The sequence below is a fragment of the Raphanus sativus genome, chromosome 2 (assembly GCF_000801105.2).
Source record: "Raphanus sativus cultivar WK10039 chromosome 2, ASM80110v3, whole genome shotgun sequence".
In the NCBI taxonomy this organism is placed as follows: Eukaryota; Viridiplantae; Streptophyta; class Magnoliopsida; order Brassicales; family Brassicaceae; genus Raphanus; species Raphanus sativus.
In genome coordinates this window covers 25,525,223-25,550,983 of record NC_079512.1, presented here as the reverse complement: position 1 = coordinate 25,550,983, position 25,761 = coordinate 25,525,223, and the positions used below count along the sequence as shown (strand labels likewise).

The following is a 25,761-nucleotide window of genomic DNA, read 5'->3' as shown; positions in this document are numbered from 1 at the left end:
TACATCTTTTTTAAGTAAGTGGATGATTGTTAGTGAAGAATCTGTATAAAGAGATTGTAAGGAAACGTACATTTACTAAGAAAACAGAGCATCAAGCACTGACTTTTATGAGTTGCGTTAATGGAATATACACGAATGATGGAGATCAAGTAGTACCTAGTCAATGAGCCAATCTTCGACAGAAATATGTAAATGTTGGTACTAGTGTCATGACATTGAAACAGAGTACTGTTCTTAGTAAACTCTGTAATTAATTAAAAAAATATATTATTTTCTTACAAGATTGATTTAACTAAGAATATATTCGTTGAATTGGTCAAAAGTTGCGTCCTTTAAAAAAAAGAAAAAAACTCCATAAAGCGACTCTCTTTCCTGTATAAATCTTATTCGCTGCTGTGATTGAAACATTTACTTTTGTAAGAAGAGAGAGGAGAGAAGATGTCTCAGGTACTTGAATCAGACTTTTGGCTGCCTTTGATCTAGGATCCCTTTTGGTTTGAGTTATGGTTTGATTGGGTTTCTCGATCTTGTTTGGATAGTATGATGCTTTTGTATTTTGATCATGTCTGAATCAATTCGGCATCGTTCCTTGTAACAGAGATCTGTAGTTTTGATCTGTTGACAACGTTGACGGTTTAACTTCATTAGCTGTTTGCCTCATTTGTTTTTTTTTTAATCAAATTTGGTGATGGCAAGGAGGATCTTATAAGATGCAGATCGCGAATCATGTAAAATGGTAGTTGAAATTTGATTAGGCTAAAGCTGTTTAAGTTAAAAAAAAAATTGAAGTAGTGTTTCATAGTGCTGCTATGACTTATTTTCCTAGTCCAGTTGATTTTTGTTTCAACTTGATTAGGACATATGGTGTTTCTAAGCAATTAATAGGGTAGACTTGGTGTTACAAGATTCTTTTACTCTTTGTCAAAGTCTATTTTGAATTTTTGATGAATCTTTCCCAAAGTTTCTAACTCAAGTCATTTTCCGAGTTAGACTGTGGTTCTAAAGGTGGCTATGCCGTGTGAGGGATGCGTGGGAGCTGTGAAAAGAGTCCTAGGCAAAATGCAAGGTTAGTTGTCCCCTTGCGATTAGTTTTACATAATGGTATATAACATCTCTCTAGTCTTTATTTCCTTTCTTTATGGGTTGTTCATATTATGATTTTTGCTAAACGTAACCAATTGATTCCAAGAAAAAGACTCTTTCTATTGTTTTTTAACCTTGCCTGTTAGTGTCCTACAAATCTCTAGTTCTTAATCATGTTTTGATGAGTAAACAAAATTAACAAACGAGTATTGGTGGTTAGGTGTGGAGTCATTTGATGTGGATCTGAAAGAGCAGAAGGTAACAGTGAAAGGCAACGTGGAGCCAGAAGCTGTTCTGCAGACAGTCTCAAAGACAGGAAAGAAAACCAGTTTCTGGGGAGCCGACGAGGCTGAAACTGCCAAGGCCTAAAACTGGAAGAATCAACAAAGCATCTCTGTTTTTAGCAGAGATTCCTACCCCAAAATAATATAATATCATATGTAATGGAAACTCTCAAATAAATATATAATCTCTGAAGGTCCCTTTTGTTTTTCAAGGAAGAAACGTTGGGTCTTGTAATCATCTTCTGTTGTCTTTACTTTCGTGTGTTTTTTTGTCTTAAGTGTTTCTTGTTACATTTGTCTACCCAAAGCTCAAGTTGCTTCTTTTTTTTCTTCCTTACTAGGGCTGGGCATAAAACCCAAAACCCGAACCGAACTCGAACCGAAAAACTCGATCCAAACCGAATCCGAAATCTAAAAGATATCTGAATGGATCTTTTATGGTGTTACAAAACATATTCGAATCCGAAGTATTATTAACCGAATCCGAATGGATAATCCGAAAAACCCGAAAATCCAAAAAACCTTAAAAATATCCGAACAAACCGATTCGAATGTCCGAATTAATATATAACATAAATATTTAAAACATAAATATGTACTTCAAATATTTAATTTCATATTTATTTCAACATGATATCTAACAATAAGTATCTAAATTTTTTTAAAAATATCTTAAATACTCCATTATATATAAATAAGTATATATTTTTATGTTTTTCTATTGAATTTTAGATTTTACTTAGGGTATATCCGAACCGAACTGATATAACCCGAATCTGAATTATATATGGTTACTTCGGGTATTATCCGAACCGAACCGAAACCGATATGTTATATCCGAACCCGAACCGAACTAGAATGAAACCTAGAAGGTGTTATAAAATAGAACCAGAAATCCGAAAAACCCAAACCGAACCCGAACGCCCAGGCTTACTAAAGAGCATCTGTAAAACCCTAGTAAACAACTTAGATTTCTTCAACAACTGTAAATTAAAACACTTGATACCTTAAGGCTTAAGCTATAAAACCCTAGTAAACAACTTAGATTTCTTCAACAACTGTAAATTAAAACACTTGATACCTTAAGGCTTAAGCTATAAAACCAAGGGTATTTTCGTCATTTTACGTTAATGCCTTTTGAACTTCTCGACCCATTTCGTTTTAAATTCCTGCGCAACCCCCGGAAAAAAAAAAGATCGCATTGGACCCATCGAACCAGACTCAATCTCAACCGTCGATTATATCATCCAACGGTCGCAAATAATCTACAGTAAAGATCCTTTTTCCCCCTTTCTCGATTCTTTCGTTTCGATCATAAACCCTAAGTTCACTCTCTCCTCGAGAAATTCGTAAAAAACGACGATCGTCTGTCCGCTTCTTCACCATGTCTCCTCGTTTCTAGAAAGACAAACCACATGAACAGATCTCGATCCTCTCAAACCGAGTTTCTCGTTTTTTTTTCTCTCTCTCCCATCTCCAGAGATCTAAGTTTGATACAAAGATCGATTTGGTAAAGAATCTGCCCATCTCCCTTTCAAAAATACCCGTTTCGATTTTTTCCTCAATTTTCTTTTAACTGGAAAAGGAGAGATCTTTTGGGATTAAAGTTGCGTGATTTCTGTATAAACTGACATACAGATTAGTGGTGGGCATTAGATCAAAAGGAAGGGGATTTGACTAAGCCAAACTCTAAGCGAAGACCAAGTAACAAGTCAAGTTCAGTGAAACGGTGTCGTACCAGATGGGAATGAGACGAACCACACGGGTTTTCGTGGCCGCAGACGGAGCCCGTGTCCTCCGCTCGGGTCGCCGGATCTCTCACAATAACGTCGACGAACCTAAGGTGAAGAGAGCTAAAGGCAAAGGAGGGAAAAAAGGACAAGACTTTACTGCCAACAAACGGAGGAAAGTGAGTACTGAAGCTGAGGGAGATGAACAGTGTGTTGTTGATAAGAAGTTTGGGATTGTATATAATAGGAAGAAAAGGAAGACTCTTCTCTCTAACCAATCTAGTAACACATCAGTGAAGCCACTTCAGTTTTATTCCAGGCGAAGAAGAACACTCTGTGTTGTTCCTTTGATTACTCTTAGAGTAGTCTGGTCTTGTAAGGAACCCTGGTTCTCTACTGTTTTCGGTTTGGTAATGAGGTACTTGAGAAGGGGACAACAGCTTAGTCTGCTTTCACTCGCTTCTTTCTTCCTGTCTCAGCCTGTTAAAGACGTGTTTGCAGATCATGGGGTGCGGTTTCTTCTTGCGGTAAGGGCTGCTTCCTCTACTTACCATTGTCTTTGTGTAGGTAGGTAGGTAGGTAGCGATGGATATGAAGTGTGGAAATCTATGATTTTTTTTTTCAGGAGCCTCCTCTTCTTAGCTCATCAAGGGGTGTCTGCATGTTCTTTGGGGAGATGAATCGTCTTCCTCTTTTGTCAGCTGATTTTTCTGCTATTCCGAGATGTTTCGTGGCTATGCATTTTACTCTATCTCTCAGAGTGGCGTCACGCTCCTTTGCTTTCGTGGAGAGATATCTGTTTCTGCTAAACAGTCCGGTTGAAGAAGAGTGTGATTCTGAGTCTGAATTAGTTTTGTCTCCACCTTGTAGTCCGAGGAACAATGAAGGTGTAGTAGCAGTCTCGAAGATAACTGTAGCGAATGCTCAATGTAGAAGCAGTTTGGGTTTCCATAGTAGTGTTCAGAAGAGGAGAAGAAGCTCTCTAAGAACGAGAAGAGCAAGAAGTGTTGTACACAAGTGCAATGTTGTAACGCAACAGAATGTGAAAGTTATTCCTATACCTGTTGTAAGAGAAGTGTGTGGGTATGGGGATGATGATTCTCCCTCGTTCCCTATGCCGGTTGCATATATCTCTGTGAAAGAAGATGAGGTTTCAAGGGCCATGGCTCGAAGCAGTGCGATCTATGACATGGATTCTGGAGATGAAGAGTGGCTGAGGAAGCAGAACGTGGAAGTGTTTGGTAAAGAAGATCAACCTCTTCAGCAAGATACTTTTGAGTTGATGATTGATGGGTTTGAAAAGCGGCATTTCCAGAGCCTTGCCGATGATCTCTTGTATGAGAAAGCGACCGTTGTTGCTAGTCTTTTGTATCTGGGTAGGCAAGAGGTGCTCGAAGCAGTGCATGATTACTGGTTGAGGAAAAGGAAGAAGCGAAAAGCACCACTCCTTAGAGTTTTCCAGGTATAACAGTAGTAGTAGTAGTCATTTGGGACCAACATTCTTTGTTACAAAACTGATGTTTTGGTTAATATAAACAGGGTCATCATCGAGCGAAGAAAACTCCCCAACCTTCCAAAACTGTGTTTCGCAAGAAAAGATCCTTCAAAAGGCAGGGGAAATCCAAACAGCTATATCTCGGTATGTTCCTTCTTAGTTCTTACATTATGAATCAGAGAACTTAAGGAGTTCCGTATATGTTGTTGGATTAGTGTTGTGATGTATTGGTTTGATTTGCCTAGTGACATGTGGATAGTATATACACTTGAGAGTTAAGAGTTAGTTGGATAGTCTTACCGAAGAACACTTAAGTAGACTAGATTACCACATTGTTCCTGTTTGTTGTTGTTAGATATTGATGATTAAGCTCAATAACTTGGACAGGGCCTGTAAAAACGGCTGAAGAAGAAGCTTTAGAGGAACAAAACGCTATTCGTCGAGAGGAAGAAGCCAAGGCCTATGCTGATACAACCATGGAGATAGCCATTGCTAGAAGAAGAAGAGCGCAAGTTCTTGGAGAGAATGCAGATTTGGCTGTTTACAAAGCCACGATGGCTCTTAAGATTGCAGAAACCAAGAAAGCAGCTGAACCGAACGAGATGGCCAGAAAACTATTCTTGAACTGATGGTGATATTAGCAAAGAAAAATACAAAGCTTGCTACGCAAACTACTGGAACTGAATAGGAATTTGGGGTTTTAGGGGGAATTTTTTTGCAAAGAGGATGATGATACGAGAGTATAGTCACTGTATAGACTTCTTGTTAACGTGTATAGTTTTTCTACGTTGATATTGTAAATAGGTTTAGATTTTTTTTTTAGGTTTTTTTTTTGTTTTTGGGTTGGTATTACCTCGCTACCTTAACATGATCCATCCTCACTTTTGTTTTTTCGTTTTTCTTCGGACTATTATGAGTTTGAAGAAATGAGAAAAAATAAGTATAGAAGATGTTTTGGCAATGATCAATCCTATGTGTTTGCTGTAATTAATATCAGTCGTTCTAAATTTCTAATTAAGATAAGCCATGAAGTTGGTAAAAGTACTCCAACACTTAAAAAAAGGTAAATAAAGAAGATGGTTTTATCATAAAGATAAGGCAAACCGAAACTGAACCTGTTTGAGTTCGATCTGAAAAAATTGAGTCAAGTAAAACCGGATATATATAACCGAAACAGTCCCTGCAATAGTCTTTTTTTTTTTTTTATCTTGGAGAAACTATGGAGAATTGATCATCCACCTCAGGATTCATGGATAGACCTTCAGATTTTGTCACAAGATCAAAAAAATTATCCATATCCACCTCTTCATTGCATCCATACAAGCCTCTGTTAAAGCAATGTTGTCGTTGTTCAGATGTTGACATTTTGACTCTTCTTGACTTGGCCTCTCTGTTTTGTTCTCTGTTTCTGTCTTGTGTTTTATCATAACACAAGCTTACACTCACTCTCTTAACTCTCTCAGTCACGTTTTGTTTATAGTTGTAGAGAGAGAAGAGAGAACACTTTGATGTCTACATTTTTCTTTTCCAAATCCTTTTTTATTAGACTTGGATATTTTCTTACAACAACACACAACACACACTTATAGTAGTTGTACTCTAACTACTATACACATGACTACTTGCAACTCTAGACTCAACAACTCCCATTTGCACCTTACTTCTAGACATGTTGCTTACAAGCAAACTTGCTTAAACCACTAAAACTCCTAACACCTATTACCAACTTAACTTAGTTAGCTTACATCTAACTAGTTACTTTTATTCTTGTTGTCTAACTTCTAGTTACACAACCAAGTCTTCTTCCTTGACTTCTTCCTTTCTTTGTCTTCACGCTTTCTTTCTTCTGTGTGGCAAGCTTCCTTGCTTCCACTTCTTCTTCTCTTGGAGGATTTAATCAAGGTTCAATCTCAACATCAGAGCATGAACATCTATTCGTTGAGACATCATCCATCTCCAAACCGTCGTCATAAAACCTTCAGGATTCATCTCAAAATCAATGAATGAATCAAGACCATCAAGCTCTTGATTAAACGCATCCTTGTTGTTTCTGCTGTCATAAACCGATATGATCTGCCCTTTCTGTTCACTGCTCTTGACCAACCCTTTGAAATTCTCAGGTGGACCATCCTGAATGCAATGACTTGCAGAAGAAGTCAACTGAAATTCTAGGGTTTGGTTTTTGACCTAACTCCTTATGAGTTCTGTGTATAACAACATCCTTGTTGTTGTCAGAAACCACTACGATCTGATCATCAGGAATGCATAGATTTGCACAACAAGTCGATTGAAAATTTAGGGCTTGATTTTGATGAGTTCTGTGTACTACAAGTTCCGTCTTCTTTACGTCTTTATCATGCAGCCCTCTCAGATTCTGCAGTATCCTCACTCAACTCCTTGGGATCCTCTGACTTGGAAATACACTTGTCTTCCCACCAAAACTCTGACCCAAGGCAATGATCTTCCTGAGGACGCTGATTAGCGAGGAAATCAGAGACGACGCTATCGACAGAGGAGTGACCAAAAGAGTAGAAGGATACGTTGGATTTAGAACAAGTTGGATAGTTGCTAAGATAGTAACTTGTGCACCGGAGGAGAGAAGACAAAGCTGGGCGGTTTTGCTGTAAAGACCATTACGGCGTTTGGAGAAAGAAAGCAACTGATTTTTGATTCTTTCTTCTCTATCTTCTTATCCGTCGATATCTTCCTCTTCAGACCTCCCATTGTTCTGTTTTTTTTTATGATTTTACCGACAGAGAGAAGAGGTAAGCTTTGTTAGGCATGTTGTGAAAGAGTAGTTACTTGTATATAAAGGCTTCAATGATCTCTTGTTTCTTTCCTTTTTTTTAAACATTGATAAACTAAGAACATCAAAAACCAAGACCGGTTCAATCAAGCTATATTTATTTGGTTTAGTTAAACCGTATGGAATTTGCTTCCGCTTTATAATTTCTGTACTTGCAACCAAATTGATTTTAGTTTTTCAGTTTACACTATTACACTATCCGTTAACATAGTTTGGTAAAAAAAAAACTAAGCTCAAAAAGGAAATTAGTCTAAAATAAGGAAAGTTTAGGCAGACTTGGTTTGCAAGTAATCGAAGGAGTAGCAAAACAATGTTTAACCACATCAGATCATTTTACTAGGGAGATTTAGCATCGGCTGTCTTGGTAAAGTCCTTCAGGAGTTATTTAAGTTATCTTGATTTATCATCTCTTTTTCTTCTTACGGCTTCATCAGGTTCTTGTCTTTTGGATTGGTTCCTCCTATGTTTGAAATCATCCCATGGCGCGAGAGTTGAAATGCTCTAAGGATTCATCTAGATGAGAGAGTTTCCAATCAAATATAACCTCAAAACTTAGGAAACCGCCATTGATGAACAAGTTCGACGAGCTAGCTAGCCACTTGTTTCTCCCTCTCTAATGGATTTTGAATTTTTCTTAGTTTATAAGAGGGAACTGTGAGCTCAATGCATTTCTTTTGATACATATCATGATACTCGTTTTAGGCTTTTATAAGGAGAGTCTTTAGAAAACTCTATGTGAGAGTGGACCATTCCATATAAACGGAATCAAGCATTGACTTCCTAAACTTTTACATCAATACAACTTTTCTATTTTTTACCACTTAATTGCCATGACCAATTGACTAAAATTTATGTAATAGATAGCAACAACTTCTTTTTAAAAAAAATATGCAAGTAGAAACTACAATAAAACAAAATTTTTGATATAAATCCTCACTGCAACCATTTCATTTGTAGTTCTTGTGAAACACATCCATGGGGCTATGAATATAAGCTAGCTAGTCCAATTAATAAATATTAGCTCTGATGTCCCGGTCCTCAGGTATTTCTAATGTCGCATCTGCATTGTGTGGTCTAGTTTGCAATGACCATATTATCCTTAGTTCTTTCCGCACAAAATACATCAAGCAATCAAAGTAAAAACTTCTCAATTTGGTGTTTTTTTTTCAATTGATCTTTTTAGCTTTCTTAATTGTGTTATTCCTTTTCCTCTCAAAACAAATTATAAGAACAATGGATATAGCTGACAAGATTGTGGTTATGAAAAAATTCATGAATAATTTGAGAAGAAAAATTTAGTGAACAATGTTAGCACAATTTCGTATGGTGTATAAGATCTCAAGGATGAGAGTCATTGTTTTGGTATTGACATTAAATGAAAGAAGAATGACTGTAGATTTTGATGTAGCCACTACATAGTTTTCGATACATTGGTTTCGTTTCATCCTCATACAATGAGGTATTTCCTTCATCAAAGTGTATTTGTCTAATACATTCCGTTCCAGTTTTATTTTAACCATGTGTCGCCAGTAATTACCATCAAAGTTTTCCTAAACGGTTTTGTTTCATCCTTCAGTAAACTCTCTATATTGTTGGAGTTCCAACACATGCTAAAGAAGATCTGTCACCATCTCAATCTCAAGTAGATTTGCTTCACACAGCACAAACAAAGAAAATATTTAGACAACTTTTTTATAAGAGAAAGAAAAAACAAAAAAAATGTATTAAATGTTTATGTGGGGACGAAATTAAACATGGCGAAAAAATCTACAAACGGCTTTTCTCAACTCATATGAATTCAACTTTATCTCATGCAGTTTTAGAAGAATCTTCATATATTGAAGCATAATTCGTGTTAGGGATATGACAATGATGTTGTCGGGCTTGTACTTAGTACCATCTGAGCCAAAACTGCATCTGCAATAACAAAATCTGTAAACTCAATTGTTTGTAAATCAATGTAGATATTCACTAAGTTCTCTGTCGTTTTCGTGAGAGTGTTGGCACGGTCTACAGGCGCAAATCATATTTCTTCATCCTCATTGCTAGAGATTGATTCAGCAATCTTTCTTTTATCTAATACTGAACCACTGCCACTGTCTTTTACATCTTACAAGTGATCAAAACTCCCAAACCTAATGTTTTCACGACCACCAATGTCATTCGGTTTATCCCAACCATCCACACCTTTGACACACACAAAATTCATGATTATTATACCAGAGATATCCTCGAATCATTGTTATTGGCTTCATAAACTTAGCACAATTTAAAAACAAAAAAAAAAACAATTCACCTTTGACACAAAAATTTGTAATCGCATACAGTAACCAGATGTTGCCACCAAAGACTAAAGATTGGCAAAATGATGAATTTTCATGAATAATTATGGAAAAAAAATTAGTGAACAGATGTTGCAATTTTAGTATGCTGTATAAGATCTTAGGGATGAGTTTTGGTATTTTGACATTATATAAAAGAAGAATGGCTGAAGTGTTTGTTTTCAAGTGAGGTTTTAAACCGTACACTGGTTTCTACTTGTCTTGCTTTGCATGAATTCACTTATCTAAGGTCTTTTAAACCGCAAAGTGTGACGAGTAGCAACTGTAGAAGATACGAGGAAATTTGTAGAGAAGAATATGGAAAGATACTCATCTTTGCACAAGTTTATTATCATTGCATCTGTTGACATCACCGATGGCAAAGAGGATTTGAGATTCGTTCAAATAGAAATTTTAATTGCAATAATAGATGCTTTAAAAAAAGTTTAGATTTGGATCCCATGTCAGAAGTACAACAAAACAAGATCCTATTCCAAAATTATCTTATCGAAAATGTGTGTCCCACAGCTTCTGAGGTTCCTAGCTAGTTTCACTAAACTTGATCTTCTTAGGTAATGGCTGTGTATTTCCAACCTGAAGCAGCAACCAAGAACACATGGTTATTTACTAGTCCTGTGTTCTGTTTATATAATCTAAGACAGAAACTATGTAGTCGGATACTTACAAGCTCAGGGCATTGATATTGTATTCCAGCAGCTTCAATTCTCTTTCTCCTTTTCTGATCCCGTTTCACAACCTTGTGCAACATTTTCCTATGCTCTTCCAATGTCCTTTCCTGTGTACGTACGTTTAGAAAACAGAAATCAAAAGTTTAAAGTCAATAATAGCTCAAAGAGAAAATGGGAAAATGAGAAAAAGAAAAGAAGAAGATATTATGTTACCTTGTTATGTTGTTTACGCTCGATCTGAACCCAATCCACTGGTTTGTACTGACTTTTAAACCCTTTCCACCTAATATCATTCAGGGCACAAGAGCATTATGATCAATAATACAATTACTTGAAAAAAAGCAGAGAAACCTAATTCTCCACACACTAGAAAGCTCGCAAACCCTAGTTTCTGATTATGAAGTCAGCAAAGTAACAAGCAAAAAAAGAGAAATGAGTAACATTTTATTTAAACTAATTTCATGAATCACATGAACCGTCCAATCCGAGAAAACAGAGCTATTTCATTGAACAATATAGCCAACAAACACACTTACACAATTTTATATGCTAACTAACTAATTATTGTGTGAAGTGGATTTAAAGAAGTGGACTCTCACAGATTGGGTTTAACATGCTCAGGTGGAATGACACGGACTTGAAGCATGTGCTCGAGCAACAGATAGTCATTCATTGCACCCGCTGCAATTTCCGCCACCTACATATATAAACCAACATGTAAAAAAAAAACTGTTTTTTTTTAAGAACTGAATCTGGAACATATAAAGCGTTTCACGATTTTCTAAAGGTTCAAAAGTATATACCTCAGGGTCCTCAAACTGTATGAACCCAAAATGTTTTGACTTCCCAGTCTGATAAAATCCAAATTAAAAAAAAAAAACTATTAATAAGACAAGAAACAGAACAGATAACCAACCTCAAGAGACCAGACACAGAGCAAACAAATAAAAGAACCTTTTTGTTTCGGGCGACTCTAACTCTCTTGACTGTTCCAAACTGCGTGAAGAAAGCTATCCAACCAAAAGATCATCAAACATTTTTAGCAGTGTGTCGACCAAACACAATAATCAATTTTATCTGGTAATCAAGTAAAAAAAAAGAAAGGTAACCTTCAATCTCAGTCTCGTAGAAGCCATGAGGGAGACGACCGATGTATAGCACCGTGGCTTTGCTCTCAACAGGTTTGCTCACTGGTGCTTTTCGAGCTGGACCTCCTCCTAGCGGCTATCAACAGAGCGAGATTTCAAGTTTAAAAAACCCAAACAGAATCTGAAACGAATTAGAGACGATCGAATAAAAAATTACCAAAAAATCAGCAGATGGTTTCTGGTTCTGGGGAACAGCAAGCTGAGAGGAAGCAGCAGCCGAAGCTGAGATCTTCTTCATGTTCTTCTTCAGAGCTTTCTTAGCTTTAGCGCCCATTGTTATCGTTTGCGGTGGGAAAGAGAGAGAGTCGGGATCAAATTAGGGTTTATCAGAGAATTTATAAAAGCTGTGTAAATTCATAAAGATGGCAGTAAGAAAATAGTGCACGGTTAAACCTTGATGTAAGAAAGTGCAAATAGATATGGGCCTGAAGACCACAGATATAGGCCTGAAGACCATAGATATGGGCCTGAAGACCAATAAATGAAGTACAATTCTACCCGTTTCAAATTCAAAACCGGATCTGATAAGGGGTTATCATAAAGAAACGACAAGTTTACGCGTGTTTGCCATTAATGATTGTGACGGATCTCTTCTTAATCCTAACCCAAATAAGTTTCACTTTATGGTCCCTCATTTTTAATTTTTTATGATAAATCTTATTTTAAACAAGGAAAGGAGATACCTGATCCTGTAGTTTCTTGTCTTTTGCTCCTGTATTTTATAGAGATTTCATTTTGACTCCCACATATTTAGTTTCTATCCGCAGGCCCCAAAAGCAAGACATGTCACAACAAGTCGACAAGTTATGAATCGCTGTCTCGGTCTGACCGAGTCAAGATTCATTATTATGAGATTCTTTTGCTCTGTTTCAGAATTTCTATGCCCGTGAGATGAAATGGTCAACGTTGGTTTAATCTTCATCTGCACAACTAGCTGAAAGCGTGGCATTCATTGTTATATGTTTTTTGTTTTCACTCTTCGTATAACACGAAAGGTGCATGGTCCAACAAGTAACATCCACCCAACACCTTTCAATAGCTTACAACATATAAATATAAATACCTAATTGGAAATATTTCGGTTTCATATTTGACAAGTTCAACGTCAACCAAACTAGTTGGGTCAATTTTGTTCCCTAACGTGTCTGTTAAGTTTAAACAATTTAATGTTTATAAGCAAAGGGTAAAATGAAAACTAATATTTTCTTTTCAAATAACAAAGGCTATTGGTCTACGAAATCTCTTTTATTTTTCTTCTTATAATCTCACACGTTTTTCTCTTAGTTATTCTGTTTTCTTATATTTAAACGAGAAAAGTAGATTAACTACTTGTCAGATAAGTGACTTTGGAAACAAATATATTTTTATAAGCGGATTTTGAAAATTTCACCTCTAGTTCATTTTTTCATGCGCTAAATATATGTTGATGCCATTACACAAAATTCGAATACAAAATAAATTATTATCTATATAAGTAGCAACCTATTAATCAACTAAATTGAGTAGAATGTATAGTTGAAAATGACTTTGTAAACCATTTTGGGATTAGAAAGTGACAAATCATAAAATTTCAGGCAAGAAACGTAACAATGTTAATCAAAAGAAGAAAAAAAAAGACACTAAACAGAGAAAGAATAAAAAGGTTAAGCAACCACCAATTAATCCGCTAAAATTAGTAGAACGAATAGCTGAAAATTACTTTGTAAAACATTTTGTGTTTAGAAAGTGACAATCATAAATGTTTGAGGCAAAAAAACGTAATAATCTTAATAAAAAGCACTGAAACCGAAAAAAGAATAAAAAAAGGCAAATATAGGATTCTTTCTTTCACACGAACTTGACTCTCGCTCACACTCTCTCTCTCTCTCTCTCTCTCTCCATAATTTCTTGCTCCAACCTCTCTCTTCCATGTGGGATGTGGCTATAGTCTTTCACTGCACCTTCCTCGCCCCCTTTCTCTCCTTCCTTTCTTCCGCCCAATTTTTTTTTCCTCTCTCTCTCTCTCTGACTCGCATCTTTTCCTCGAATAATTGGTAACCTTCTTCTTCTTCTTCTCTCTCTCTCTCTCTCTCTCCCGCTGTTCGCACGCGGCGCTTCCTCTTTTGCGTTTCTACTGTTCCTTTATCTGCTTTTAAGTTTTACCGACAATTCCAATTCCAATCCGTCCATGCGTCGTCGTTAGTGATTTCTCGAGAGGCCGTGTTTACATACTCCCAGCTCCAGACCTTTTTTTTTCTTAGAAACTCGATTTGGTAGTTGGTGGGATTGGCGATTCTCCCTAAATCGAGCTTGTAGCATAGATTTTGCTCAAATCCGATTCCAATTGCTTGCGTAAGAGCTGTTTTCTTGACGATTCCAGCTCGATATTTCTATTTTTTTTTGAGATGTGAATGATTGATTCTGCGTTTCCTTCACTTTGTATTTGGTTAACAGATTGTTCATTCATTGTGCAGGAGAGACACTGTTCCAGTTTGAGCTCTGTAGCATAGATTTTGCTCAAAATCCGATTCCCATTGCTTCCGTAATAGGTGCTCCTTGATGATTCCACCTCGAGCTTTCAAGTTTTTTTTTTTTTAAATCCGAATTGTTGTTTCAATTACTGATTCTGCGTTATTGTGTAGGAGATACACTGTTGATTGTAACGCATCAGCTTGAGAGAGAGAGAGAGAGGAGATGGTTTCAGAGACTTGGTTTCGTAACCTGTTGAGATTCCCAAAGAAGAACGAATCTCACAAAGAGAAGAAGGATGTGCTCGGAGTGTTAGCCTACGAGGTCGCTAGCTTACTCTCCAAACTCGTCCATCTCTGGCAGTCCCTGAGCGACAAGAACGTCACGAGGCTCAGGCAAGAGATCACGCGCTCCACGGGCATCAAGAAGCTGGTCTCGGAGGACGACGATTTCGTGGTGAGGCTGATACGCGACGAGATGATGGAGAGCGTCGAGGCCGTGGCGAAAGCCGTGGCTAGGCTCGCCGCGAGGTGCAACGACCCCAAGCTGAAGAGCTTCGAGAGCTGTTTCGGCGAGATGATGAAGACGGGGGCTGATCCTTACGGGTGGCAGTTCGGGTGGAAGAAGATGGATAGGAAGGCTAAGAGGATGGAGCGGTTTATCTCGTCTAATGCGAGTCTTTACCAGGAGACGGAGATCCTGACGGAGCTTGAGCAGAGTCTCAAGAGGAGGATGAGTAATGAGTCGGCCACTGATAATCTGTTGGAGTATAAGAAGAAGGTGACGTGGAAAAGGCATGAGGTGAAGAACCTGAGGGAGGTGTCGCTTTGGAACCGTACTTATGACTACACCGTGCTTCTCTTGGTGAGATCGGTTTTCACTATCCTGACTAGGACGAAACATGTTTTCGGGATTAGTTACAGGGCAGAGGCTAGCGATGTCAGCTCTGCGGATTCTGATTTCATCGCTCGAGGCCACTCGGTTTCCACGGTTTTGACGCATCAGTCTGAGACTACTACCCGTCCTCCTAGATTTGCTTCTGGTCCGCTTGGGAGGTTTACTGGTCCGGCATCAGGTTCGGTCGCTACGAAGTCCACGAAGATGGGTGATTTCCTCTCGGGTTCTCTCAGCGCTCAGTCCCCTAAGTCAGGTCCTCTTGCCCCGGAGAAGAACAAACGTTTCAAGTTTTACTCGGGTCCTCTTGGGAAGTTCACCTCTAAATCAGGACCACTTATGGGGATGGGAAAACACAACAAGAAGACGGTGCAGCAGACACCGGAAAGGCCTTCGGTTTCCTCGGCGAAAAAGCAGTCAAAACCCAACCGGTTAACACAGATTGGTCCCTTTAAAGGCTGCATGGTATCTCAAGACGGTGTTACTCCTCTCAGCGCTAGGACCCAGAACGGAGCTAGGAATAGTAGTGCGGAGCATCATATCCTCGAAGGAAGTTCCAACGCTGTCCACGTCGAAAATCCAGCACCTCCTTCCCGACCCAAGTTGTCAGATGCTGCTCCTAACACCCTCGGCGCCGCTTGCTTAGCGTTACACTACGCTAATGTCATCATCGTGATAGAGAGATTCGTTGCGTCTCCTCACTTGATAGGCGATGATGCGAGAGACGACCTTTACAACATGTTAACTGCGAGCGTGAGAAAGTCGCTGAGAGAGAGGCTAAAGCCCTACTCGAAAAACTTGAGTTCTTCCGCGGTTTATGATCCAGGGCTAGCGAAAGAGTGGACAGACGCAATGGCGGGTATCTTGGAATGGTTGGGTCCGTTAGCTCACAACATGATAAAATGGCAGTCCGAGAGGAGTTACGAGAACCAAAGCTTGGTGTCGAGGACGCACATAGTTCTTGCGCAAACTCTTTTCTTTGCAAACCAGCAGAAAACAGAAACCATCATCACGGAGCTTCTTGTTGGGCTCAACTATGTCTGGAGATATGGAAGAGAACTTAACGCCAAGGCTCTTCAAGAGTGTACCAGTAGTCAAACCCTTGAGAAATGTTTAGACACAGATAACTAGTGAAGAAGCTCTCCAAGACACTACATTTTTTAACTGCTTCTTTGACCTAAACTGGCACTGGAACTCCTCACCCCCGGGGAAAATCCAAACCGTGCAGCTTGGACCAAACCCGAGGAGGACGAAAAGCTGTTTCATTGCTTGATTACCACGAGAGGTATTATAATGTGAGCATCTCTTTTATCTTCTTCTCTCTCCTTTCTTATTCTGACTTGTAGTAGAATGTGATGATGCGTTGTATATTGTTTCTACGATTTTATTGTGGTTGAGATACATACTACTACTGCATATGCGTGATGTGCCAAGGTTGTTTTTGATTATTGTAAAATCCAGTGGTGGGTGATGATACAGGAGAATCCTTGATTTGGGGGATATTAAGTTCCGACATGTCCAAGTTGTCTGTCTGTATTATTTATAACTCCTGCTTCTCTTTCGGTCACAGTTTATTCGTATAGTGATGTCATTGGTGTGGGTTTGTCATGGAACCAATTCATAAGTCCAAATCTCAATATTCAGTTACGTATACGGTTAAAACATTAATATACTTGTATATTGCATACAATACAAATGGAGTGTCTGTGATGCTAACTTTACACGATCATAAATATACAATGGTTCATATCACAAATACAAATTCAGTTTATTGAAATTCATTTTGGCATATTATATTATTATTTTAAGATTAGATATATATGTTATATATATATATGTTAATATATTTTATGATTAGAACATTGTTTTTCTCTTTGAAAAGTATAATGAAAACATTGTTTTGTTATAATTTTTTTTTTTGCTAGAGAGGTTATCTAATCTATTAAAACTGAAGTACAAAAATAAAATAATCTTTAGTTTTCCTCAAAAATTACATACCTATGCCACTGAATTAATTAACACCATATCAAATCAAATCTGTGAGTTAATATTTTCACTTTTAAATTAAAAAACGTATCTCCACATATATAGCTATTAATTGTACTTAGTCAATTTCACTTTCCTTATCAAGTAGATTATACTTTAACGATTTTAGATATTTACATATGACTATTTATATATATTATCAATTATTTAAACTAACTTAAAAGTATCAGATATATTATGGAGGTTTTTAAATACATTAAATCTAAAATATATATAAGTATATAAATCTATTTCGAATATGTTTGGGTATCCGAAATATTTTGATTCGAATCGGATTCGGTTTCAGTTCTCTAAATTCCAAAATTTTGATTAATTTAAATATTTAATCAATTTTGATTCGAGTTTGGTACTTCTTTTTGGATCGGGATCGGTTCTATTTTTTGGATTCGGATTTTCTTGCAACTCTAATATTGACATGGAAAATAGATAACAACATATTTTATAGAAAATACACCCGCACGGGCGTGCGGGTCAAAATCTAGTATCAATTAAGAGCAAACAATTGAGTTCAAATAAGAATTCTTCAGTTCATTATCCAATTTTATTTGTTTTAAATTTAATTATCCAAAATTACACTCAAGTTTTCCATTAGAGGTCTTAATCAACAAAATCTGTTAAATAGGTAAGAAAGATTATCCACAAACAAAAAACAAATAAAGTCTAAAAACGCAAAGCTTTGGCCGTACGTAAACTACGCCGTATTCTAGAGTCTAATTGGGTCTTCGTAGCGAAAAGGCAGCGTGCGAAATCCGTCGCTTGGCACCGTTAAAGAGGCAGCAACGTGAAACCTCGTCACCGTTTAGATGACGGCGCCGAGAAATTCCTCCAGGCGATTACGATCGCTGCGATATTCTTCGGAGAAGATGGAAGGTACCGGAAGCTGGGACGTGCTTGAATGGACTAAACTCGATGTATTTGCCTCTCTCTCTTTTATAACTTCTCAATCATCATTAGATGTTTGTTCATCTTGTTTTAATTGGGTATTGATTAGGGTTTAATCGATTGATCTATTGCTCTTTCTTTGTAATTTGGTTATCAGCCAGCTTCTTGGTCAAGCTCTTTCTCAAATTTGGATTGCTTGCTGGACTCTGAGAGGATCACCTTCGAGGTATGATGTACTTAGGGTTCCTTCAAAAATTAGCAATGTTCAAAAAATCGCTAGGTGGTTTGTATAAGATTATTGATTAGGCGCGCGCTCGTAGACTATTTTTTTGAGGACCTAGAACACTGAAAATTAGCAAGAAAGCGTTTCATCGTAATTGTATTGCAGAGAGCCTTTGTGTGTTTTGTTGAAAAATTGTTTATATTCTTTTTTATGGCTTTGATTACAGTGTTGTGGAGTTATACTAATTAACACCGGTGAAGTGGGGACCCTCTTACTCACAAATTTCCGTATTCTGTTTTTGGTAATGGCTTCTTCTTTCTTCTTCTTCTTTTGTGTCTGTCTTGTAATGTTTAAAATGGTGCTTCACATCAATCATTGTTTCTCTTTGTGAAGAGTGAAGGAACTAGAGATCCTCTTCCACTTGGTACAATTCCGCTCGTGGCTATCGAGAAGTTTAACAAAATGGTCGGTTTTTTGTAGTTATTTTTGACAGCATTGTGTGATTAATCTTAGTGAATTTGGGCGTTAATTCTGTGTCGTATGTAGGTGCTGAAAGCTCAATCAAGCAGACATCACTCCGCCAAGAATCCACCAAAGCGTCTTTTACAGGTCACTGGTATGTTTCCGTGTTACCATTTGCTAAAACTGATTTGAGTAGTTTTGTTTTAATCAGTGTTCGTACGCCTTGATATTAAAATTCAATAATACTGGTTGACGGGATTTTTGTTACCGTGTTATCTAGTACCTTCTTTACGTTAGTTTGAAACCATTCTTGTGAATCATGTGCATTTTGCAGGCAAAGATATGAGGATAATTGTCTATGGTTTTCGCCCTGGAACCAAGCAGGTGAAACTTTTGACTCTCCTTTTCCTGTATATTTCTGCATTTCTTTTTGAAGCCTATATGGTCTTACTTGATTCTATTGGTGTAATTTTGCAGAGACGTTCTCTAGTTGATGCACTATTGAGATGTAGCAATCCAGAGAGAGTATGGGATCTTTATGCTTTTACATGTGGGCCTTCCAAATTCGGTAACACAAACCCAAAGGAAAGATTGCTTGATGAATATTTTCGACTTCTCGGAAAAAGTTCGTCGCGAGCGTCAATGAATATGATTGAAGATGGTTCATTCGCAGTTTCCAATGACTTTTGGCGGATAACTGACTTGAACTCGAATTATAACTTGTGTCAGACTTATCCGTTTGCTTTGATGGTTCCAAAATCCATTAGGTAAGGCATTGATTCATTGAACAGGAATGAAAAGAGTTTAATTTGGTCTCTGCTAGACTTTAGAGCTTCTGTGTTCGTATTTTAGAACGGGACAGAAACTTGGCATGCCGCTGTTTTTTTTTGGTTTAAACTATCTTCCTGGAAAGTATAGTGTTGAACTAAAATTACCGCATGTTTTATGTCAGTGATGAAGAGCTGACCCAAGCGTCTACATTCCGAGCAAAATGTCGCTTGCCCGTGATCTCGTGGTGCCATCCTGGTAAAAATGCAGCTGTTCTGGTGCTTCTATCTGACCTTCGTTCGTATAGCTTCCGCATTTACACATGTTGCTTTTTGATCTTAATTGCAGGAAGTGGAGCTGTGATTGCTCGCTCTTCACAACCTTTAGTTGGTCTGATGATGAACATGAGGAGGTACATAGAAGTTTCAGTTTCATGGCCAGAATTGTCATGATAATTGAGTTTGTTATTTTGGATATCAAAGTGTTTGTAGTGAGGGATTCTGAAGGTTTGATATATTTTGCCAATTTTCTACAGTAACTTTGATGAGAAACTTGTTGCTTCATTCTGCACTCAGTTATCTGGTAACAAGGGAGCACCACGGTAAGCTTCCTATGTTTGTTCTAATTTGGTTAAAGTTAACATTTGGATTTACTAGTTATCACCTTTATATCATCTTTAAGTCGCATGTCACTTCCTTGTGCTTGTATTTCTTGTATGGTTAACTGCTCATTGTTGGCCCAATTGAGCGTGGGTTATTTCTGAAATATTTAAAAAGGTCTATTTGGGTTAGAATAAAATAATATTCTGTTGGTTCATATCTTCAATATGGTTGAATGCTGCTATATTGTTATAAATAATGTACTAACTCTCGTTTTGTTTTCATGTCATAGGAAGCTTTACATCGCAGATGCAAGACCTAGGAAAAATGCATTAGCAAATGGAGCAATGGGAGGAGGCTCAGAATCATCTTCAAATTATTTGCAATCTGAAGTCTGTACATGATCTAAGTGGTTTGAAGCTCAATATTTTGTCTTCTGGAACTGCTTGTTTTACTAATATTGTTTCTCTGTAGATTGTATTCTTTGGGATAGACAACATACATGCAATGCGAGAGAGCTTTTCCCGCCTTAGGGATTATTTAGATATGCACGGTACAACATCATCCGATGGGACGTCATCATTCTTGGTAAGTAGTAAATTCCAGGGAATTATTCTGTATCTGTAGTTGGCAAAAAAATACAAAAGCAGATAAAGTTGTCGTTTTTCCGTAACAAATCAACGCACTTTCCCAGCTGTTTGGCACTCAACATTTAGGTGGTCTAACTAAATCGAATATGCTTCTATTGTATTAAGCTTAAAGCATGTTGACATGATCTTTCAAATAAATGTTTGGAGCCATAATTCTTCTTCCGTTGCTAAAGGTGGTGATATCTATTTGTTTTAAATTTTATAGAGACATGGTGGCTGGACTTGGGGTGGAGGTAATCTTAGTAGTATGTCTGCTTCAGTATCCTTACTTGGAGAAAGTGGTTGGTTGAGCCACATTCAGAGCATCTTAGCTGGTGTGGCTTGGATTGCTGCACGTGTTGCTATGGAGTCAGCATCAGTTCTTGTGCACTGCAGGTTAGCTAACTTAAGGCCACTGATCTGTTTTACTAGCAATGTTTATATGTGTTAAGACAAAGATGCATCAGTTTCAAGCAGACAAATCAATTATCATCTGTCAATTCATGCAGTTTGCTTCTCTCAGAAGAATTATTCTTATATCCCGAGTTGTGAATTGTAATGTCTTTGTGCAGTGATGGATGGGACAGAACAACTCAGCTGGTTTCTCTTGCATGCTTATTGCTTGATCCATACTATAGAACATTTGCTGGGTTTCAGGTATACATCATGCTATAATTTGGGTTTTCTGAGTTAGTGTTCTCCTTGTGACAGAATTTACGAATTCTTATAAATTTCAAGTTTAGGATTTTAACTTGTATTGTCGGTGTTACTCATTGAATACTGTGTGGCGGATGCCAACATTTCAGACGTTCTTACCAGCTAATTCACCTGCATGCCTTTCTTAGATTTTTGTTTGATCCAGCATTGTCTCACGTAGTCTCTTTCCTACTGTTCTGACTTCACATCAGGCTCTCATCGAAAAGGATTGGTTAGCATTCGGTCACCCATTTTCAGATCGTATAGGAATGCCAAACGTTGCCGGATCTGGTAGTTTTGAATTACCAATTCAATCTTCTTCTGCTAGTAGTTTCCCTTCATCTCCAGTGCGGCAAACTTCAGGATCAGCAGCTTCTCAATCGCCTGGCTCTTCACATGGTCTGAACAACTATGCTCCTATATTTTTGCAGGTATACATCTCTTACTTGCATTTATATATTCTTTTTTAATGTGTCAGATCTACTAACAACAGTTGAGTATGTTTGCAGTGGGTTGATTGCGTTTCACAGCTAATGCGGATGTATCCTTGTGCTTTCGAGTTTTCTCCGGTATGCATATAAACTATTTACACATGTCTGATAGTGTCATGATGAACTTTCTGCTGAAGCTATTCTCTACCCTTCAATATTTTGTTTCAGACTTTCCTGGTAGATTTCACGGACTGCTTGCTTTCATGTCGTTTTGGGAACTTTTTGTGCAACAGGTAACCTCTTATTTGAAACTTTCTTCAGCAGTTTAATTGTAAAGTTAGAAGTTCATCATATGTAAGATTTTATTGTTGGAGCAATGTTGTATATTTGAAAGTTCTGTGGTTGAACAGTAAGTGGCCAGGAGACACTTAAGTATATACTTTTTACTCTTTCTTGATGATTACAGTGAAAAGGAGAGGGAAGAATGTGGGATTTCTGAAGCTAGTGGATGCCTATGGGCTTACTTAACTGATTTGCGTTCATTTGGTGGAGCTTCTCATGCGCATTGCAATCCACTTTATGATCCTTCAAAATATAACGGCCCATTGTTACCTCCTGCTGCAGCTCTAGCCCCGACTCTCTGGCCCCAGTTCCATCTTCGCTGGGCCTGCCCTGTGGAACCGGATGCTGCAGAAACCGAGGTCCAATGTAGAGCCATGTCTATTAAGCATTTAGAGATGAAAAAGGTAATGCATCGGTCTTACAAATGCCATAATGGTCAGCTGACTTGCTTGTGTCTGATTGCTTCTTGTGTTGGAAAAACTGGAACAGGGGAAAGAAGAAGCAGAGAGGAAGATAGATGCTTTATCCTCTACCGTGGAGTCGCTGAGCGAAGAGTTGCGCAAAGAAAGAAATATAAGCCGTGCAGCTAGAGAATCAGCAAAGAGAGCTATCAAAGAGCGAGGGGTCATATCGAGAGCCCTGCAATCACTAGGCTGCAAGGTGAACTTCACAAAGAACGGAGAATGTACACTTGAAGTAGAAGAGGGGCCACAGAAATGTTCTCACTCGATTCCCCAAAAACAAAAAGATGTCGCAGAATCTTTCTCATCAGTGAGTGAAGAAAAAGTTTGTGAAGCATTGTTGTGTCCACTGCGTGCAAGAGAAGGAACTTGTCGATGGCCTGATGCGGGTTGTTGTGCTCAGACCGGGAGCCAGTTTGTTGGGTTGAAAGCAAACTTCGAGGCGTTTGATAAACTCTCCATTTACGACAGCTACTTCACAGCTGAATGAGAGTGTCTACACGTCTCACCAGATTGGCCCTAAATCAAAGGACTTGTGTGTAGTTTTTTTGACCGAGTAAAGCATAGCAACAGCAAAGAGGAGCATAATCATCAATAAGTACCCCATCACCAACCCAAGAACGTTTTGGAATGTAGGGGCATATCGGGAACTAACTTCTTGTATAGCAATGCGATCACAATTGAGAAAGTTAGATTATCTGATTCTTGTTTCGGTTTGTTGGTATTGACCCAAGGATTGAAAGCATAAGTATATGGTTTGATTAGTGACCTTTTTATTTTATTTCGTGGATGTTTCAATTTTGTATGTTTTCTAGTGATAAACAAATTAATTACTTTGTGTGGGGCTGTGGCTACGGACCACGACAAGGCCATGGGTCATGTGATCACGTTGTCGTGTGCCAGACAATGGGGTCATCCAATATCGTGCGAACGTTAACCCGAAAACCACCTCTTATTCAAAAGCTAGTGGTTATCAATCAATTTCATGAAAGTAAAAACTTAAAAATGGTTAGAACTTTTGACGTAAGGAGTGATCGATGCATTAAATATCGTATCCCCTATATATTAAAGGAGAAGCATTTTTAAGACTTTCTTTAAACGATTTTGGTGAGAATGCATGAGAAGGCTCGGATCCACGTGTCACTCTGTGAGGAAGTTTAAGAAAAATGGATCATTTAATGTTTTGCTTTGTTTCCTTATTTGGTTCCATAAGAAGAAACGTAACAAAAATTTTTTTTCATTCATGCGAAACACTTTGAAGCATTACCTTTCGACGATTCAAGGATCCGAGTCATTCTTGCCGTCTTCTGTCGCGTCTTCTTGACTTCGAGATTGATGAGGCAGCCCTTAGCATAGACGAAGATGACAAAAGTTAGGGAGAAGTTACAACTGGCTTGACCTTCAGTTGCGAAGGCGATATCGGATGAGTTTGGAATTTGCGATCTTTAGCAAAGATAACTCATTTACGATCTCTTGCAAATATATAAGAAAGAGAGAGAATGACATTATTCTTTGATGCAAGTTGAAGCTGAAATCTCTCCTGATGCTTCTCCGGTTCAAGAGGAGCAAGACAAAGAAGATTACGTCTTTCCCCCTCACAGAGAGTCAAGAGATGATCCTCCTGCCGTAAACAAGACTTCTTCTGTATATGTTGAGAGCAAGTCTTCTTCTGACGAAAGAGAAGACCAAGATGAAAACGAACAATGGAGTTCTCTTCATAACATTTTTACGATGCAGAGATTCTCTGACAAAAAGTCAAGTGGGACTATCACATACAGGTCTCTGCAACTTGAGGGGCCAGTTTGTAAGACAAGGGAGGAGATATGTGTCAGAACAGCTTCAGCCTGACGTGCCTTTATATCCGAGAGAACCATACTCGCGTGTAAGCCCTTCATATCCATCACACGATGTGTTTGATCGCTGTTCCCGTGCACACTTGCTTCAAATGCCTCCATACGAGGGTGTTGACCATATGTATCACAACAACGCAAGTGCAAGAGAACATGGACAAGGGATTAGGTTTTCATGAGAGATGATGAATGACACAAGAAACATCCCGGTTGGTATTCAGGTCAGATGTATAGTTCTTACAGCTCATATTCTGCAAGTCCATAGAGACTAATGGAACAACCTGAGTATTATCCGAGATGGGGCCATGAGATAGTCTCAGATGCAGAGGATCATCCACGTGCTAGAAATGCTGACTTACAGGCTCGTCGTCGAAAACCTGTAGCCAAGCGTCATATCCGTCCAACTGCCGGAGGAGCCCCTTTGGTTAGCTGTTACCACTGCTCACAGAACCTACAGCTTCCTGCAGACTATCTCATTTTCAAGAGGAAGTATCATCTTCTAAGATGGGGCACTTGCACCACGGTTCTAAGATTCTCACTACAGTCCAGAACTCATTTAATTTATGCAGTAACACATGACAGAAACGCTAACAAGAATAACAATTCCACATCAGTCTCCCAGAGAAAGAGCTCCTTCCAATCCTGAAAACCCGAGCTCCTCTCCTGCTCAGGAAGAGGAAGGGGAAGAGGTACCTGTGGCTAGAGGCTCTCCGCTTCATGGATTAATTAATGGGATATTCTACTGTTAGCCAAGTCTTTAAAGTTTCTCAGAGTCCACTTTCTGTGTATAGATGCACCCTGGACAAAACTATAAAGGTGTGAGGTCTTTAACAAAGATTTTTCTTTTCCTTTTTTAAAGAAAAGAATCAACAAATGGGTTAAAGCTGCAAGGCTACATATGGCCTAAGTTAAATCATGTTTCGATTTTGTAATATAGTTTATGGTTTTTTTAAACAGTAGATATCCTTAAAACTTAATAACCAATACTGTTGGTTAATGTAAAAAATATATTATGCTATACACAATGCGATCAATTCGCCAAATCGACTCGAAAAGATAAATCAAGTGCCGAATAAATAGATCACATTATTTTCAACGCAACTTTTAACCCATTTCATTCGATTGTATCATGTTTTTATTATATTTACCAATAACTTTTTATAAAAAATACACATTATTGGTTATTGACTACGTCAATTTTACAAAATATACAACATACCTAACAATATTGATACGCCCAACCCTTTTTATTGATATTCCTAAAGTATGTTAAGTAAGCTCAGAATGTTTGTTGTATATTTATTTTGTTTTGTTTTATATTAGTATAAGAAATAAGTGTAGATAATATATCTGAATTTGAACAACGGAGCTAGATTTGAAAGTAATACTCAACACAAATTAAAACTGATTAAATATTCAGATGAATCTAAAAGTTTAATATCTAGATAACCAGACACGAGTCCGATCCAAACTC

The 25,761-nt window shown here is 38.0% G+C and overlaps 5 protein-coding genes and 1 pseudogene across 8 annotated transcripts; 5 read left to right on the top strand and 1 right to left on the bottom strand.

The window, feature by feature from the left end:
- The first annotated feature begins 331 nt into the window (after nt 1-331).
- On the top strand, nt 332-1,690 carry LOC108843050 (copper transport protein ATX1). The gene is made up of 3 exons (XM_018616138.2): nt 332-447; nt 991-1,066; nt 1,304-1,690. Exons 1-3 carry the CDS (start codon nt 439-441, stop codon nt 1,450-1,452), a joined length of 234 nt encoding a protein of 77 aa, XP_018471640.1. The 5' UTR covers nt 332-438; the 3' UTR covers nt 1,453-1,690.
- Nucleotides 1,691-2,555: 865 nt separating this feature from the next.
- LOC108843049 (uncharacterized) lies at nt 2,556-5,579 on the top strand. Of its 2 annotated transcripts, XM_018616136.2 has the most exons (5): nt 2,557-2,877; nt 3,006-3,624; nt 3,723-4,559; nt 4,637-4,736; nt 4,980-5,579. In XM_018616136.2, the coding sequence occupies exons 2-5, from the start codon at nt 3,109-3,111 to the stop codon at nt 5,219-5,221; spliced, it is 1,695 nt and encodes a 564-aa protein (XP_018471638.1). In that variant the 5' UTR covers nt 2,557-2,877; nt 3,006-3,108; the 3' UTR covers nt 5,222-5,579. The 2 variants fall into 2 exon arrangements, with proteins under 2 accessions (XP_056858728.1, XP_018471638.1); XM_057002748.1 differs by having other exon boundaries at nt 2,556-3,624; nt 3,726-4,559.
- Nucleotides 5,580-10,115: 4,536 nt separating this feature from the next.
- LOC108839941 (uncharacterized RNA-binding protein C1827.05c) lies at nt 10,116-11,909 on the bottom strand. Its single transcript, XM_018612728.2, has 8 exons — nt 11,714-11,909; nt 11,518-11,632; nt 11,363-11,418; nt 11,212-11,259; nt 11,008-11,105; nt 10,622-10,691; nt 10,405-10,515; nt 10,116-10,313 (listed from the first exon to the last, which is right to left on the bottom strand). Exons 1-8 carry the CDS (start codon nt 11,828-11,830, stop codon nt 10,260-10,262), a joined length of 669 nt encoding a protein of 222 aa, XP_018468230.2. The 5' UTR covers nt 11,831-11,909; the 3' UTR covers nt 10,116-10,259.
- A 1,483-nt stretch (nt 11,910-13,392) lies between these two features.
- On the top strand, nt 13,393-16,458 carry LOC108842717 (protein PSK SIMULATOR 1). Of its 2 annotated transcripts, none has more exons than XM_018615715.2 (3): nt 13,393-13,589; nt 14,010-14,084; nt 14,178-16,458. In XM_018615715.2, the coding sequence occupies exon 3, from the start codon at nt 14,230-14,232 to the stop codon at nt 16,027-16,029; it is 1,800 nt and encodes a 599-aa protein (XP_018471217.2). In that variant the 5' UTR covers nt 13,393-13,589; nt 14,010-14,084; nt 14,178-14,229; the 3' UTR covers nt 16,030-16,458. The 2 variants fall into 2 exon arrangements, with proteins under 2 accessions (XP_018471217.2, XP_018471214.2); XM_018615712.2 differs by having other exon boundaries at nt 13,393-13,887.
- Nucleotides 16,459-17,598: 1,140 nt separating this feature from the next.
- Nucleotides 17,599-23,270, top strand: LOC108842907 (phosphatidylinositol-3-phosphatase myotubularin-2). Of its 2 annotated transcripts, XM_018615955.2 has the most exons (19): nt 17,600-17,855; nt 17,984-18,052; nt 18,276-18,350; nt 18,443-18,514; nt 18,596-18,665; nt 18,846-18,895; nt 18,989-19,278; nt 19,464-19,537; nt 19,628-19,691; nt 19,815-19,880; nt 20,171-20,270; nt 20,353-20,466; nt 20,734-20,903; nt 21,080-21,164; nt 21,416-21,634; nt 21,713-21,772; nt 21,863-21,927; nt 22,101-22,380; nt 22,466-23,270. In XM_018615955.2, exons 1-19 carry the CDS (start codon nt 17,748-17,750, stop codon nt 22,925-22,927), a joined length of 2,493 nt encoding a protein of 830 aa, XP_018471457.2. In that variant the 5' UTR covers nt 17,600-17,747; the 3' UTR covers nt 22,928-23,270. The 2 variants fall into 2 exon arrangements, with proteins under 2 accessions (XP_056858727.1, XP_018471457.2); XM_057002747.1 differs by having other exon boundaries at nt 17,599-17,855; nt 18,846-19,278.
- A 682-nt stretch (nt 23,271-23,952) lies between these two features.
- Nucleotides 23,953-25,109, top strand: LOC108829604 (protein ENHANCED DISEASE RESISTANCE 4-like; annotated as a pseudogene).
- The last annotated feature ends 652 nt before the right edge of the window (nt 25,110-25,761 follow it).